The 19049-nt window shown below is 38.8% G+C and overlaps 1 protein-coding gene across 11 annotated transcripts in view; it reads right to left on the bottom strand.

The window, feature by feature from the left end:
* Positions 1 to 831: 831 nt before the first annotated feature.
* SASH1 (SAM and SH3 domain containing 1) overlaps positions 832 to 19049 on the bottom strand; it is a 628602-nt gene continuing 610384 nt past the window's right edge. For all 11 annotated transcript variants that reach the window (XM_075596663.1, XM_075596666.1, XM_075596661.1 and 8 more), the window contains 3 exons: positions 12910 to 13895; positions 11344 to 11475; positions 832 to 5165 (listed from right to left, as the gene is read on the bottom strand). In XM_075596663.1, coding sequence (XP_075452778.1) covers positions 4914 to 5165; positions 11344 to 11475; positions 12910 to 13895 — 1370 coding nt within the window. In that variant the 3' untranslated portion in view covers positions 832 to 4913. The remainder of the gene's footprint in view (positions 5166 to 11343; positions 11476 to 12909; positions 13896 to 19049) is intronic.

The raw sequence follows: 19049 nt of genomic DNA, 5'->3' as shown, positions 1-19049 counted from the left end.
ATTGAGAAATATAATGACTGTAAACACTCCCGCTAAAGGTCATGTATGAAGACACAAAGTTATTACTATAGTATTAGCCAATTAAATTAATTATTCATGATATTCAGAAAGGGACTATTCAACAGTAATGCAGATTTCTGAGGTATTTTTTTAGGCTTAGTTGTATTGACCTTGAAAATGTAGATTGTATGGTCTGTTCACCAAACCGTGTTAGTTGTTCTACTGCAGGCTATATACTGTAGGTGCCACTGTTTATTGAATGATCATGATATATAATTGATGACACTACAAGTGTTGCCTTCAAGTCATAAAAGATTTGACCATTAGATCAAATAGATCAGTTCCATTTTAAATTTGGGAGAACTCCACAATGCTATAATATTACACAGTCAACTGGTCGTTTGAAGATCAAGGATATCTTCCTGATTAATACGTAAAATATGTTCAATATGCTATATTATGTATACAATTATACATTTGGAATAAAACTCTGTAAATAGTTCAAAACTGAAATGAACTGCACATTAAAGAATGTATATGTTTTTCTAAAATAATAATTCATGGTAGCTAAGAGTTTAATAATAATGAGTATGTACAAATGATTTCAGTATTAGCAGATGAAAGGAAGTTAAGGAGGTGTTATTTGGAGTTTCTGTGCATTAGTGCCTGATCAGCACTATCACTTTAATTTAAATTTCCATGGTGTCAGTTTGGTAATACTGGAGTAATTGGTAGGTGCACTGACTTATACTCAAGTTCTGCTACAAAATGAGCCTAACCTTCTTTATATTAATTTCTAATGGACTAATTTGTATGTATGTATGTATGTACACACACACACACACACACACACACACACACACACACACACACACACACACACACACGTTTAGGCTCTATCTAGAGCGAGCTCTTGAGAAAGGCTCTCGTTGGAACCCTGCCTTTCAACATTATCACCTAGCACACAGTGCTTCCACTGTGGCAAGGGATTCTGGGAAATAACATGTAAATGAGCACACAGTGTCACCTTTTGCCTGAAATCCATTTTTACGTGGAACCCTTATAAACTAATGCTCACTGTTCACACATCTTTTAAGCATAGCATGGGATTAGATGCAAAGCCAGTGAAACCACTCACAGACAGCTGTTTCGACCTTTTGGGTCTCATCAGTGTGAGGCTGGTTGTACTGGCTCTGCAATTTTCAAAGTAGGTTTACCATACAGTATCGTGTGTGTGAGTGAGTGAGTGAGTGTGTGTGTGTGTGTGTGTGTGTGTGTGTGTGTGTGTGTATATATATATGTGTGTATATATATGTGTGTATGCATGTATATATATATATAAGACCTGTCTAAGACATGCAAACGAACATACAGGAATATTTACAGTTGCTATATATATATATATATAAATATATAAATATACATATATATATATATATATATAAGGATTGTAAATTACAACTAATATCAGGTCGAAGGTGAGATAATGGTATATTTCTAATATTTAAAAATTGTCTTTTTTCTTTTAGAGCTTATTTTTAAAGGAGTATTGGGTGTTCATCTGCTAACAAAAACAGCCTTTTTTTTTTTAACCATACGTAAAATAGATTACAGGGGTGAAGACAATGTTGGGCAAAGACAGAGAATTTGATACATCTTGTATTGTCCAGAGCTTACCGACTACTAATGACATAAATTGCACGTTTCTAACAGAGGGGTCAATTAAATGCTAAATGTCTTGTTACACTGATTGTAAGGGAGGCAAATGCTTTTCTTAATGCTAATTTTTCACTACAACTGCCCAGACCTCTGTATATGTTGCATTTGAAGCACAGGAAGTTAAAATGATTCGCCCAAAGTCAAAGGGAGTTAGCGATGGGCTTTGAACCCATGTCTCCCATTACAGCAGACAGTGTCTGCATCACTTGATGCATGTGACCATTAACCTGCGAAATAGCAAAGAAATCAAGTCTGTAGGTTATTGTCACTTTTTTACTCGCCATAACTTATTAGTATACCTGGTATGTAGCCACAACCAGCTTCACAAAACACGGCAGCAACCAGACACACTAATGACTCAAAAAAATTGAAACAGTTGTCTGCAGTAGGTGCGTTGGCCTCTTCTCTGCCTTTAATTTTGCTTAAAAATCTGTGTAATACTGCAGGCAGAAGCTTTACGGGATCAATCTTAAAGTGGATAAGAAGCAAAAAGTGACCCACTGTGAGTGCTCATTTGTATGTCATTACCCAGAATCCCTAGCTGCCATAAAAGCACTGTATGCTGTGTGAATATGGGGTCAGGCAGGTTAAAAAGACTTGCCTGAAATATATGAATGTGCCCATAATTGTTCTTAACTTATCTGTAAAAATTAAATGCGAAAGAGGAAATCCAATAACTATATGTCAATATACCGATGTATATCAATTACCAGATGGGTGCTTTTAAAATGTTATTGCTTTCATTCCTTATGTACAAAATGTTAGGTTACTCCTGCCAATTGAATGCATATTTCAGACATGTAAAATCACCAGTTCTAGGCTGGATCAGACTCCGGAATGATCAGCTGCAAAACAAATGGGGGTTGTGTTCTGAAAAATGTAAAAGTAACTTCAACACAGCAAAGGCCTACAACACATTTCATGAGACATGTAGACCATTCCAGTGTTAATGATATGACATTGCCGCATTGGTTTCCAAAAAGTATCATATGGGAATGAATTTAATCTCCTCTTTTCAAAAAAATTTTTTTAGAATGATTACATTTTAAAGCTGCAGTTCAGTCTTTTTTTTAAATTTTTTTTACATTTATTTTTTTACTTCAATAGTTTCATGTGTGCAATCTCTAATTACCTAAAGAACTGTATAGCTGCAGCTCAATTCGTTTTCCATGTATTGATAGGTCGAAATTTGGTGACATATTAAAAGCTGGCATTTGTTTATAATCTGCTTGACTGGCAGTGGAAGCTCATGAATATTCATGAGCAATCCTGAACTGACAAGTGCTAGAGGGAGGGCAGGGCTGACAAAGGGGTGTGCCAGAGCTTGTGACAGGACATGAAGGGGCAGTGCCTTAGCAAATGGCTGTTAAAATAGAATACAAGAAAATTGGTCTTTCAAAGTTGTTTTTTTAAAAACAGAAAATGCTAAAAGTATTTTTTCTTACTACAGAACTGATTTATTAAAAAAACCAAACATGCAGGATATTGACTGAACTGCAGCTTTAAAGGGCAAGTTTTTCAATAAGGTAAGAAAAGTTGATCAGAGCAGGGCAATTGATACTGCACCTCTAATGACTGTTAAATAATGTTGTTGTAGATTTAAGGAATGTGAATATCTAGTGTGCCAAACTGTACCCCCCAAAAAAGGGGGACCATTTGGATGTTTGACAAATTGAGGTATAAATTACTTTCTTTATATTGTGTCTCAAATGTCTACACATCCTAGAGATGATTTTTTTTTGTATTTGCTTTACCAAGTATAGAGAATACTATTATACAAATAGTGAAATAAAAAGAAATATACAAATCTGTATGGCAGCATGACCTCTGCAAAGTTTAATTCACTAGTGGAAATATGATTTAACAAATGAGAGTTTAGGCTTAAAGTAGCATGGCAAGTTTAGTCATAAAGGGAGTAACACTAAATTTTAATAGACTATGGCTTACTAAAATACATAAAACCCAATTTACTTAGCATTGCTATTCTAAAGAACTAATTTCGGTACCAGAAAGAAAACATTAAAATCAACTCACTTCACTGAGCTGTATGGTCTCTTCCCGCGCTGGAATGTGTCTTATTGTATAGCCTTGTTTAGTAAATATGGGCTATATTCCTTTTGCTGCTATATCATGCAGATATATGTTGTAGAAGTTGCCATTCTCATCTATAACTTTGCTTGTGTTACTATCTGGTAACACTTCCTACAGCTCATCATTGCAGTGAGGTGAGAACAACAGAAGTGAGGATGCAGCTTACACAGGGGTGAGGGTTGAGACTTTATTGGAAGTCATAGGTAATAGATGGCGTACTGTAGGCCCCAGTCAATATGCTATGCAGCGGTCTTCCCCATGCTTTACTCTTCTACACTGGGAAGATGGCTTCAACACATGTTGAGCAGAGTCATAAAGGTGAAGCATCGCTTCTGGTTCATTTATAAAGCAATATTATGGCTAAAACATGCATTGCTGATTGAACATAATTCTTGGCAATGGCAGCAACTGCTGTACAGGCAGAAGGGGATATGTTACTTTGGGATAATGTGTAATGTCATGTGCCACCTTTAAAGCCTTGCCCAGCTGTCCAGTTTAAGTGGACCTTCCAATCAGAAAACACATTATACATAGATACTTTACTTGTTACAGCTGCCTAGAAACGGATCATAAGCTTTGACAATGGTTAATCAGTAATTAAACACTAGTGCGATAACTTTGCTAGAAAATATATTTTAAGGCAAAATAAGTTGGTTACTATGGAGCAGGCATAAAAATTACTTAATTCTCTATAATGTGAAATAGCACAAATGCCAATTGTATTAGTTATGTCAAAAATGTTCAGTCTACATCCATTTTAATACTTTGGCCTAACTAAATGTTCTATGACCCCATACTGTAGGAATGACTGCACAGCACATTTACTGCAAAGCACTTGTTTTTTTTTCGACAGCCTTATACTGTAGCTCTTATAACTGCACAACACTGACTGAATTGAACCTTGGTATGTACAATCCTTCGAGTCTACCAAGTCAATTGGAAGTCTGCTATAGATAATGTTTCCTCTTTAAGTCTCCTCAGAATGAAGTTTCATGTCTGTTTAAGATATAAGATAAGATAATCCATGTGCTCTTTGCTTTTTGCCCACAGATGGTAAGATTTCAAAGTGGAAGCAGGTCTCAATGTGCACTTGTCCTCCAGCTTTAAACAGCGTCTGAACTAATGAGTCTTGCTCCAGCTAAGAGCTTGCTTATGTGCTTCTCCTCTTTTATCCCAGCTCCTTGCAAGTGAGTCTGTGAAAGGGTAGGCACTTTACTCAGTGTAGTGAATCCTGCTTCCGCCAGCGGGTGGGCATACATAGGGAGTCCGATAGAAACAAGCCAATCTGTGACAGATGAAATGTGTCCAGGGGAAATGGGTTTTCTGCAGATTTCAGTAAGTCCCCCACTTGGAATCTAAGGGTAGAAGAAATAATAAACATTACACAAACTTCCCACTGTGATAGGGAACACAATAGATGCTCTTTACAAGACTAGTCCTGCACAATTGTCTACAAAAAAAAAAAAACTTACATTTGAAATTTACTTTTTTTTTCTCCAAAAATTCAAAATGGCCATCAAGGTTAATGAAAAATTTCAGCAACCCTGGATATTCCTTTTTTCATAAGGTATGAGCCAGTAGAAAAGGCATTACTGTATACATATACACATATAGAGAGAACGTAGATAGATAGGTAGATAGATAGATAGATATCTGACTCTTAATTCACTGTCAAATGGAGAACTTGGTCTTTTATTCTTACTTTTGGAGTTTTTATCCCATGAGTTAATGGATCATTTTTATTATTATTTTTATTAATTAGTTTGTGGATTTTCCACTTTTAATTCATCATTCTAGTTTGGAGTGTACACTTTCTTTTTTGTGTTCACAGTTGGTTATCCAGATTGGTTTCCCATTGAAAGCAGCCATAGACTCCAGTTCTGTCTCTGTTGTTGGTACCAAAAGATATGGAATACAATATCTCCCACATCCTCTCTCCTGGACCTGGACTAATAACAATTATTGACTTTATCTCCATGATTCTCAGTACTCCTGTGTTATACTTATTCATTTGGTTGTGACACTATTTTATTTCATTCTATTGTACTTATTTGGTATTTCTATTGTATATATTGTTTTATTTTGTACATTATATGGGTCACATAAGTACATTCACATTAGCTTAATAACCACACTTACACACTTTGTATTCTTATGCTTAGCACCAATATATATATATATATATATATATATATATATATATATATATATATATATATATATATCCCTATTCCTGTATTGCATCAATCTCTGGCAGTGAGGGATTGAGAAACGTAAGTCTATTACTTATTAGTTTGGGATATAACTCCTAAATCAGCAGGGCCAGTACTGCCAATGTGCAGATGTCCTTACTACCGTTCAACCAGTCTATTGATGTGACTTCAATAGCACCTCCAACTGGTACCTGAGCCAAGGGGAAATGAATACACTATGTTCCCAACTGTTTCTCAATCATTCCAAAGTGCCCTTTTAGGAAAAGTTATGAGCTATGATTGGTAAAACTGGTTAAATAATCCCATCAAAAACACCTTTCTAGTTAACCTCATATCATACTCCCACCTTGTTCCCCCAAGCATAGGCGTTAATTAATCAAGGTAAAATACACTGTTTTACATATACTGTACATACATAGATTTTTTTTCATTGTGGCTTAGAATTTTCTTTTGCAATCCCAGCAGTAATTTTTATTCATTCCTTGATAATTGCGTTTCAGGGTTCAGTAATGAAATAATGCATTAGGGTATTAAAAACAGAGTTTTATAGCGTGAAACCAACACTTTTTAAAGGAACCAAAATTTAAAAAAAGAGCAGATTGCTACTTTACAGGTAGGGATTTTTTTTTTAACCGAAAACGGCTGGAAAAATACTACCACCAATCATTTTACAGTTCTGATGAAAACAGGAAATCAAGCACCCGTTCCCTGTTGAGAACCTACTATAGCACCCACAGAGCAATGAGACAAAGGTACAACAAAGTATGAAAACTCACCAAAAGTTTACAGTTAAACACCAAATTCACAGAAATAAATGACTGATTGGTCTCATTATTAACTTTGATAAACATAAGCCACTGATTTCACAACAATATAAACACTGAAACAATCTTAGGTAATATCCCATATCTGAATCCTGTCTGCTTCAACTATTAATTTAATTAAGCTTTGACACCTAGGCAGGGAACACCCTGTGTAGAAAACCATCTGTTTGAATGTGCCTCAGATGTGCTAATTAAGCAGACAGAACCAAACTGTCAGGTGACTTTTTAGGCCAATATAAACCCAGTCAGAACAGCTAGTCTGCCTGCAGCCCATGTCCAAGTGGCCCATTATAAGTGGCAGGACTACTGAACAACTCAAGTTTAAAAGGAAGTTGTGAAGAAGTGAGGAAGTGGACAATCCCATCTGGCCCTGATTACTGCATTTGAACTACGCTGGAAAGGAGGATATCATCTATACCAGACTGCATCATTACTGCTGTGATGCTGCTTTTACCATTTATATTTGCTGTGACTTCACTTCTTCTCAAATTATGCACTTCCTTTTACCAGCCTCAGTATGTCTCTAACTCTATTCATATATCTCTATCTCTCCTTCCTTCAACACTTCTCTGTTCACATGAACTCCTTTCTTACATGCATCCTCTGACACCACACAGCTATATCCCCTGCACTAAAAAACACCCCTACAAATCACCCTCATATATACTCTTTCTATCTATGCTTCTCCTCCTTGCTTCTGAGGATATCTCTCCCAATCCTGGTCCCTGCCTTATTCCTACATGCGCTCGTCCTCGCCTGCCAATTGCAACCTCTACTCCTTCTGGTGTCAACCCCTCCAACCTCATACCCATCCCCTGCCACCCTCCCTCCTATCTCCCTTTCTCCTGTGCCCTTTGGAATGCTTGCTCCCTTTCTAACAAGTTCCTCTCTGTACATTACTTTTTTCTCTCTCACTCTCTGCTCCTATTTGCTATAACTGAGACCTGGCTCACTCAGTCTGACACTGCTCTGGAAGCTGCCCTCTCCTATGGTGGCCTTTCCTTCTCCCACTCTCAGCGCATTGATGGCAGGGGTGGAGGCGTGGGGCTCCTGCTCTCCTCTCTCTGCCGTTACCAAACCCTTCCTATTCCTCCATCTCTTGCTTTTCCCTCCTTTGAAGCTCACACTGTCCAGATCTTCTCTCCTCTCCCTGTCCATGTGGCGGTCATCTTTCGCCCAACTACCTCTCCTAATCCCCCTTCTGCCTTTCTCTCTCACTTTGAATCCTGGCTCTCTTTCTTTCTCTCCTCAGACTCCTCTGTTCTTCTCCTTGGGGACTTCCATTGCCACATTGATGACCCCTTTCTCCCTTGGGCTTCCCGCTTTTTCTCTCTAACCTCTTCTTTTGGCCTTCAACAGTGGACTGAAGCCAGCACCCACAAGGATTAGACCTGGTTTTCACTAAAAACTTCTCTCTCTCTGATTTCTCCATTTCCCCTCTCTGACCATCACCTCATCTCATTCTCTCTATCTCGCTTCTCCCCTTCTCCACCTCCATCTACCCCCCGGTTCTGCAGAAACCTGCGCTCTATTCATTTACCTGACTTTGAGTCCACTTTACGCTCCTCCCTCAGCTCTGCTACAGACCCTGACAACCTGGTCAGGAACTACAACTCTGCCTTGTCCTCCTCTTTTGATCTACATGCCCCGCTTTCTCTCTGCCGCCCTCGGCCTTCAACCCTAGACCCTGGCTAAATTCCCACACGCGCATGCTGCGTTCCTCCACTCGTTCCTCTGAATGCCTCTGGAGGAAATCTCATACTCTCGCAGACTTCCTTCACTACAAATTTATGCTATCCTGTTTCAACTCTGCCCTCTCGCAAGCTAAACAAGCCTACTTTTCTTCACTAATCAACATGCACAAGTCTAACCCACGCCGACTGTTCTCTGTCTTTGATACTCTACTCAAACCACCCTCAGCTGCCTCTCCTTCCTCCATCTCCGCTCAGGACTTTGCTGACTATTTTAAGGAAAAGGTGGAATCCATACGGCAGAACATCCCCTCTGTTTCTTCCTCCCATCCTACACCTCTTCCTAACTCTCCTCCTGCCTTCCTTGACTCTTTTTCCACTGTCTCAGAGGAGGATGTGTCGCTGTTGATCGCCTCTTCTCCCTCTACCACTTGCCCTCTTGACTCCATTCCCTCCCATCTCATAAAACCTCTTGGTCCTACTATACTCCCTACACTCACACACATTTTTAACTCCTCCCTCTGCTCTGGAACCTTTCCATCCTCCTTCAAACATGCAACAGTCATACCATTACTCAAAAACAACAAGCTTGACCCTACCTGTCTTTCTAACTATCGACCTGTCTCCCTCCTGCCTTTTGCCTCTAAACTCCTTGAACGTCTTGTATTCTCTCGCTTGCTCCATTTTCTCAACACCTATTCTCTCCTAGACCCTCTACAATCTGGCTTCCGAACTGCTCACTCCACAGAAACAGCCCTCACTAAAATAACTGACGACCTCCATGCTGCCAAAGACAGAGGTCATTACACTCTGCTCATATTACTCGACCTCTCTGCAGCATTTAACACTGTAGACCACCCTCTTCTCCTTCATATTCTCCATACTCTTGGTATTCGGAACAAAGCTCTGTCCTGGATCACATCCTACCTCTCCCATCGTACTTTCAGTGTCTCTTCTGCTAACACCTCCTCCTCCTCTATTGATCTCTCTGTGGGGGTACCCCAGGGCTCTGTCCTGGGACCTCTTCTCTTTTCTCTGTACACACTCTCTCTAGGTTACCTAATAACATCTTTTGGGTTTAATTATCACCTCTATGCTGATGACACACAAATATACTTTTCAACACCCGACCTTACACCTGCTGTACAAACCAAAGTTTCTGAATGTCTCTCTGCTATATCATCCTGGATGGCCCTCCGCCGTCTTAAACTCAACATGGCTAAAACAGAGCTCCTCATACTTCCTCCCAAACCTGGCCCTACTACCTCCTCCACATTACTGTTGTAACTACGATCATTCACCCAGTAGCCCAAGCACGCTGCCTAGGGGTCACACTCGACTCCTCTCTCACATTCGCCCCTCACATTCAAAACATTTCTAAAACTTGTCGCTTTTTCCTCCGCAATATAACAAAGATACGCCCTTTCCTCTGTTGCTCGACTGCTAAAACTCTGACTCAAGGCCCTCATTCTCTCCCGTCTTGATTATTGTAACCTCCTGCTGTCCGGCCTTCCTGCCTCTCACCTGTTTCCCCTACAATCTATCCTAAACGCTGCTGCCAGAATCACTCTACTCTTTCCTAGATCTGTCTCAGCATCTCCCCTCATGAAATCCCTCTCCTGGCTTCCAATCAAATCCCACATCTCACACTCCATTCTTCTCCTCACTTTTAAAGCTTCACACTCTTCTGCCCCTCCTTACATTTCAGCCCTAATTTCTCGTTATGCACCATCCAGACTTTTGCGTTCTTCTCAAGGATGTCTTCTTTCTACCCCCTTTGTATCTAAAGCCATCTCCCGCCTTAAACCCTTTTCACTGACTGCCCCACACCTCTGGAATGCCCTTCCCCTCAGTACCCGACTAGCACCCTCTCTATCCGCCTTTAAGACACACTTGCTTAAAGAAGCATATGAATAGCACTGTGGATATTCTGAACACATGATACATAAAGCTTGCCCCCCTGCAGACGCACTTACCAGAACTCCCTCCTACTGTCTCTGTACGTCCTCCCTACCTACCAATTAGACTGTAAGCTCCTCGGGGCAGGGACTCCTCTTCCTTAATGTTACTTTTACGTCTAAAGCACTTATTCCCGTGATCTGTTATTTATATTATCTGTTATTTATTTGATTACCACATGTATTACTACTGTGAAGCGCTATGTACATTAATGGCGCTATATAAATAAAGACATACAATACAATACACTGAGAATTCTGAGAACTAGAATCCCTAGCATTTGCATTAGGGAGTTAGCAGAAGCTGTGTGTCAACCCTGATGGAGTGTTAGGAGTGAATAGATGCTACTAGACTAATTAACACGTGCTGCAAAAATAACAGAAAGTTGCTTGAATGGATCATTTATTAAAAATATTTTTTATTATATATTTTTACTTTTTGAAGCTTTGCACCTGTTTTAACATAACTTATCACAAAACAAAACAAAAGTAAAGTTTTAAGTGAAAAGGGTTATATCTCTAGAATGGAATATGGAAAAAGAACCATTTAATTTAGCCAGAGTCCTAGAACCCAGACTCAAACACACTGTAGTACAAAGTTTTTGACTATCAAATTATACTGAACATGCCTTTTTGCACTTTCAGAAACATTCCAGTCAATGGCTTCTTATATGCAATGCCTCTCTGGTTCTCACGACTCTAAAGAAGTAGTATGAATCAGTAATAACACTTACAGCGAAAGCAAGCAAGACATTAGTAGCGCTCTAAACCCTTGATTCCCATGGGTCTTAATGTTTTGGATGGTTTCAGAGGTATATGACAAGAAATTGAGCAAAAAGTAACTTACAGCCATACGATGCAACTTCCTCAGTTGTCTAACCCGAATCTGGTCCATGTTGGCTGCTACATCTTTTTCCGGCTGGCCTAAGTCTTCAGCGTAGCGTTTAACTAAAGCTTCAGGGATCCCACAGCGACCATGCTGCCATGGAGAGATAAGAGATCACACAGTTCAGCAACTTGCCAGTTTAATGAAAATGCAGCCACTCATATAATCCGTGCTGCTCATTTTATTAGACAGGGATTTTTTTCTAATTTTTACCAGTATGGCAGCAGAACAGTTCCAGGAAAAGCTCGGTTTAGGTAATTAAAACAGCAATAACACCACTCTTTCCTCCCACTCCCTCCACATTTTTCTTACCAGAATGGAAAGCAAAAGGAACCCCTGCTTGACGAGATACTTACCAGTAAAGGTGACCCTGCTTCCCAATCTGTAAGAAAAAGAGGGAGGAGACAGGGGGGTTCTGCTGCCTAAATTACCTAAACCGAGCTTCTCCTGGAGCTGATCTCCAGTCTCTGACCTTAGGGAAATCCCTGGTTGCTGAGACATCAGCCTTTTGTATCAAGAAAGAAGAATACTTGTCCAGTAAACACAATATGGCCACTGGGTCAAACTTACTCCAGTGGCCGATGGCATTCCATTTTTAATACCATGCAAGTGTTTATCATTTTTTTTATGGTCAGAAACTGCATTTTTACATTCTATAATTACACTCTTAAGATATCAGTTCCTGATGCCATTCAGACTTATTGGGGATTATTCAATAACATGTTATAGTGCCGATTATGCCTTACCACACAGAAAATTCTATTTAAATCAATGGGAGTTTGCTTGCGGTAATGCCCGATCGACATTGTCAAACTTTAGTGAATAACCTCCATCGAGGTTGGATGCCTGTCAACTTTAACCACATAATAATGATTCAGGCCAGTTATTCTTCATATCATAACAGACCAACAAATAGAAAACAAGAACAAAACCAAGACTAAATGATCACAATTTAATTTGTAGGTATGGTATGAAGTTGATATGGTAACCTCCAACTAAAAATAAATTGAAACAATAGGTTAAACTAAAAAAAAAAATATATATATATATATATATATATATATATATATATATATAGATAAAAGGAGTACTGCTGAATGTGGCCAAATGTATACAACAAAAGACAGAAAAGCCAAATGCTACATCAAAAAAGGGATGTAGCATTGGGCTTTTCTGTCTTTTGTTGACCAAAGTGAACTAATGGCAGTGGCATTTTTAATAGGTCAACCCTTTGAATGGCCCAGGACATAGTCACTACATTATGGGGACTTGCACTCCTGGGGCCCCATGAAGTAGTGACTATGTCATGCTCAAAGGGCTGTTTTTTCCAGGTTAGATCCTGCGTTCCCATAGAGGAAGTTTCAATTTAAATCTCCATGAAAGAAGCTTTCTAATGTTGTCCAGTAGGATCTTTTATGAAAATAAATGACATTCATAAGTTGTTTTAAAAACAAAAATATTATTGCTCGCTATGTGGGATAGTCCCTTTAAAATAGTAGACTGCCTAAATGCGTGAGGTCCTTTTACCTTATCTGAATACGGTTCTTCTGTAAGATCAATCCCTTCAGCCTGTAACTTGTTTTCTACCAATACTTCCTGATCCATCCCTCTGGCACAAAAGATCTTTCTTGCTGATACAGGTCCCAGTTTTACTGCATGTTGTGGAATGCTTGGAGTCTCTCGTAGGTTGGGCAACCAATGTGGTCGTGTAGCAGTTGAGGAATTGGACTCCTGTGCAGGAGCAGGAAGCAAAGAGCAGTCACTAGGGCTCACTGGGCCAATTTTTGTAACTGGAAGACAAGATTCTTCTGCATTTGAAGCACTGCCACTGAGAAAGGGGTAATAATGTCCATTAGCAAAACGTTCTCTGCTTTTTTTGGCTGGGACTGGTGGAGGCTGTGAAGGGTTCTTTGCCTGTACTCTTGTCTCTGTAGGACATATGGACACATTGTCCAAAGATACTGGTGGACTGTCAACAGTGCCAAGGATCAAACTCACCTTCTCATTGCTTTTTAAATTAGATCCCCTTGTGCTGCGTACAGGAGCAATAGATAGGTCATTACACTCTAACATTATGCGGGTTTCCACATTACAAGTTATCCTGTTACGCTCATCTCCAGATTCCTTCACTATAAGGCTACTAACTGCTTCTTTTTCTTCCTCCTGTGCAAAGAGTCCTAACTCTTTGCTAACCTCCTGCATATCATTGGTTTCCCCTTGAAGATTGCCCATTGAGTGAGATCTTGGCCAGATTTTCATAGACTGGGTTCCATCCAACTCACAGCTCCTACACACTGCAACTGGCAAACTTCTCCGGTTCTTTTTGGATCCTGTCATGTTGATTGGCTTTACACAGCCAGCTGAGACATGGAGCTTGCTAACTTTCTCATTCTCTCCTTGCTTGATGGCATTTTTTAACATGGTCAAAGGCAGAATTGGGTAGTCAGTAAGTTGATTTCTGTCATGGTTGGAAGACGACTCAGGAGACATGAGAGAGGTCTTCTGACTCTTGCCTAAAAAGCAAACATATTTCAGTTTTCATTCATTAGGGATTTTTTTTTATAAGTGCTTATGTTGAGGTGTTTAAAAACCAATCACTATTTAATACAAACCTGTTTCTTGCGCCACCGTCATAGTGATGGGAGCAACTTGTGGTTAGTATTTATTACTGACATTCATATGCAGCACTGACAGTGTACTTTATAATAAAGAATATTGTGCCAGAGGGGGCAATTTATTATGCCACAATGCATTGTTAGATCTTCTGTCAGTGAAAGGGAGTGCAAAAGTTATAGATGAGTTAAAGAAGGAAAATGACAAATGAGTAGCTTGGGGAGTTAGGAGAGCGGAATAAGGCAGATGGGAAGGTACGTTTTCAGCCGAGACATGAACATAGCGATGTATAAGTGAAACATAATGATACATAATGGATCAGACAGGTTCACATGTACAGATTTTGGAAGAGGCATAACAAGATTTAAACAAATTAAAGATACATGGAGTTATTAATTTAAAATTACCATCAATGTTGGCTTTTTTATTTTTTTGCAAACGTATTATACCAGATTTCCATCAGATGGACTACAATAAATAGGCAGTCAATAAAATCTAAAAAGAGCATTGTGTGTTCCACCTTGAACAAAAATAATTGATATTATGGGGAACTGTAGCTAGCACAGTGACTTGAAGAGGGGGTCACTATTGGGTTAGATTTTGGCAAGTAGAATTGGTATAACTTTGGAAGAATATGTATGGATTTAGACTTGCTTTGTTTTTTATGCCCATTTAATGTCTGTATATTGATACAATATATTGGTTGGGCTTGTGAAAGCATATTGAAAGTAGAAAAATCACTGAAAATTAAGATGTGGTGAAATTTTAGTAACCCCAAGCAAACGTTGGAGGAATAGGAAGTATATTACCCATACAGTAAATGCAGGCTAACACTTTCTAAAATGTAATATGTACACTAGAGCTATTTCAGTTGTATATGTAACCGTCCTCGACAGTAACTCATGTGGTAAACTTTTTACATGACACAGGAATGGACTGTTGTGCTTTATATGTCCAGAGGGATCATGGTGACCATATGGTGCAGATGTTGTATTACACTTTTTCCCCCATATGCCCACTGCTAAAACCATTTTACATTTCATAACATTGTAATTGTATGCACTGTAACACAAGGTAGGACTGAACCAACCAAACAAATTCCTACACAAATATAGTTTCGTTACATGCAGCAAAAGCATTGACTTGCCGCAATGGACACTGTCCCCTCTAAATTGATAATACACCTTTTTCTCTTTATTTGCAGATAACATATCATATTGCATGCAGTTAGTTTGTAAATAAAGTACACTACAAAGTACACACATACACACAGTATTACAGTATTTGACATATCCCCACAGACTTCATAGATAATAAGTTCAGAATTTTCACTGCTCTTACCAAAAAGAACCACTTATTTGTAGTGCTTATAATATATAATGATTATTATTAAAGAGTAGAGATGGACACCTTGTAGGCCAAATTTGCAAATTTTTTTTGCAATTTCAATCCTTAACAAAAGTCCTATCTTTGAAAAAATTGTGAAATTGTATAGTTTTCTTTTCTATTATATATATATATATATATATATATTTTTTTTTTTACTGAACCAAAGTTACATTTGATTCCATTACAACTTTCTTTTAAATGGAAATATAATAGATATAACCTTCATCTCAGACCTTCAAAACAACTTAGAAATTGATGACAATGGAAGATATTATGCTTCAGGCTGGAAACACCTTTTAAGAACTATAATTTCACCTCTTTGAAATTCAATTTTTTTGCTGTACATCTCTATTTTAAAGAGATGAAACTGTATTTTAATTAAAGGTACAACATTTTCTCCAATTGTTGCTAATTAAAAATGAGTGTACCAATATTTTGATGTATAACTGCAGGCAGTTTTTTTTAGCCTTGTTGAAAGTATTCAAATGTAATTTGTAAAAATCACCTAGAAAAGAAAGTGTCTTTGGCTTGGATATATTATTTCCTGCCAATGTGATACGTATTCATTTATTTATTTTAGCTTAGGTTAAAATATATTTATTTCTAAATGGTCCAACGATCCATCAAAGAGGTGCAAGACATTCCAGAAGCAAGGTTGGTAATGACATTATTATAGAATTCTTACACTGTTAGAGCAGATGAATAATATCAAACTGATAGTGATACCTGTTTCGCAGATTGAAAGGAAATGATTGTATGAAGTCCGAATTGGCCTACTCCACTGTATTCACCGAAAACATCCATTAACTTGAATGGGAGTTTTAAGGCCAATAGTGATGCAATTGTCTGTTTTTGACTTTATTAAACCAGTCCCAAAGTGTGATGAGAGATCCAGCCCTTGTGTACCAACCTTAAGATGAAGGGGCTGATTTTACAAACTCCAAAGTGGGCTATCGCACTGGATCGACAGAAAACTTGCACTCAAGTCAATGAATCATCCCCGTAAAGGCACGTTGGCAAGTTGTCTGGTTGTCATCTATTATATTGTTACCCACTTTCTGTCAGCAAAGCGATTAATAAAGTTATGTCAAGTATATCAGGAAAGGGTCATGTCAATTACCGCTCTGCCTCCCAGGTTCACGCCCCACAATGCTTTGCGTTGGTAGCAGAGCCGTCAATCACTGCACGGCTGTGATAGACAGCTCTCCAACCAAACAATTCCTCTGCACCCGCGGTCTTTCCAGCACTCGTCCCCCCTAACTAGTTACAGGCATACCCCGGTTTAAGGACACTCACTTTAAGTACACTCACGAGTAAGTACATATCGCTCAATAGGCAAATGGCAGCTCACGCATGCGCCGGTCAGCACGTCCTGAACAGCAATACCAGCTCCCTACATGTACCGAAGCTGTGCGCAAGCGGGGAGACTATAGAGCCTGTTACAAATGCGTTATTTACATCAGTTATGCACGTATATGACGATTGCAGTACAGTACATGCATCGATAAGTGGGGAAAAGGTAGTGCTTCACTTTAAGTACATTTTCGCTTTACATACATGCTCCGGTCCCATTGCGTACGTTAATGCGGGGTATGCCTGTACTCTGTTGAATTTTTGGAGCTCTAACCCTATAAATGTAGACTACAGAATTTCAAATACCGTAGAAAAAATATGTATTTTAAGTATCTTCTCAGCTTTTCTTCAGCTTTTACCTGAATTCTATTCTGAAACCTCCTCTCTGTTGTTTTTTTTGTTTTGTTTTTGTTTAACACATTGACTGATTGGAAATTAAAAGAAAGAAAAGGTTTATTTTGACACTGACCAAGTGAATGCACCTTTTGACACTAAGCGTTTAAATGCATTAGACTTATCAGTTTTATTTTAAGACGAAAAACATTCATGAAACGTGCAGCCACAACAGAGGCAGAGTTTGGACTTTTTCTTTTCTCCTATGAAAAAGGTAGTGAGTGGTTCAGAAGACTATAATGAATTTTTAGGGAGGATTATTTTGGTCTGGAATATGCTCATCACACAAACTATAGTCTAACAATAAACTGCAAACATAGAGTAGGAACAACTTTTTTTCCAGGAGACAATTTAACATTGATGATGGCCTGATTCTGCTAATTCTGCTGATTCTGATAATGCAGATGAGTGAGGCTTTAACATTTGGGTCTATGTATCAAGTCAAATGAAAGGTTGAAATTGAGGTTTATAGAATTAGTTTCCATTTAAGGGGCCTATTTAAAATACCATTAAGTCGTCTCCCCAAAGTAATGGAGCTTAAGGCTGAGTCCACTGTGCCGCTGACCACGCTTGGTGCTTAGTGCGGTCAGCACAATTAATTCAAATCTGTCAGGCCACGCTCACGAGGTGCCATGCACCCCTGACCTCGTGGGTGCTAGGTGCTTGCCAAGACAGATTAATTTGTGTTTCAGGTGCGCAGAAGGATCACATGACCTCCTCAACCAATCAACGCCAGTCACTGCTTGGCCACGCCCCGGCCACGGCCCCTCGCTTGCGCATAAAAAAAATATGCCGGACAGCCGAGCGCTCATGCTTGGAGAGTTGGTGATGTCACTGCTCTAAAACATGAGCGCGCAGCGGCACAGAGGACGCAGCCTTATTCTTCCCGTGCAGTAGAAGATAGCTTCACCACATACTGAATAGGGGCCTTAGTGTCAATTCATTAATATATTCCAAAGCATACATTTGAGGAATTCTCACTTTCTGTGTCACTGTCCATCTTTCTGTCCAAGGTAGCATAAAACGAATTAAGTAATAATGTGTGGCACGTGAAAGACATTAAATTCAATTAACAAGTTTCTTTTTTTTGCCTTAAACAGAAATCGTAAATAAATATGGCGTGCATGAAAACACTTTTCTTTGTATTGATATATAGTGGGGTATTTATTAAACTATGATAGTGAAGGCAATGCCTGTTCGATTTGCACCATGTCATTTAAAAAATTTTTTTTTAAGTCCCTGTGATTTATGTTTCTTTAGTTCAGTGGTTCCCAACCTTTTTTACATTGTGCACCCCCTGCTAGAAAATATTTATTCCACGGACACCTAATTAATACATGTTATTGTCTACTAATTGCCCAGTCCCAATTCAGGCTCAGGAATACATTATACTGCCTGGAATACGTCATTACATATTATACTTGGCGGACCCCTAGGTGTTCCCGAACCTTCACTTGGGAATCATTGCTCTAGTTTATACCCTATACAAAACTAATTTGAGAACATTTCTGGAGGGTTGGAATTTCCAGTGAACATGTTCTGTTATGAACAGTTATCAGGAAAATTCATGGTGATAAACATAAAAGAAATCTTGAATATATTAACTACTCAATTGCTTAGTGATGGCAACATACAGTATCAGCTCAAACACAGCTCCATACAGCTAGCAATTAAATTAGAAACAATTCTAGCAATAAATAGGCAACAACCCATATTAAGTACAGTACCTACGTTGACATGTTCATGTAAATGAACAGCATTAGTGGAAATTATGCAATAATCCAGCCAGATGAAAAGCAATGCAAGGTATTAGTGACAATGCACAAAAAGTAGTTAGTGACCAATGCAAAAAAGCAAGCAGACAAGTGTTATACAATTGAAGCAAACCTTTTTATTATACATTGTAGAATGTCTTTGAA

Source organism: Ascaphus truei, chromosome 4 (genome assembly GCF_040206685.1).
Source record: "Ascaphus truei isolate aAscTru1 chromosome 4, aAscTru1.hap1, whole genome shotgun sequence".
In the NCBI taxonomy this organism is placed as follows: Eukaryota; Metazoa; Chordata; class Amphibia; order Anura; family Ascaphidae; genus Ascaphus; species Ascaphus truei.
This window is presented reverse-complemented; position numbering and strand designations above follow the sequence as displayed.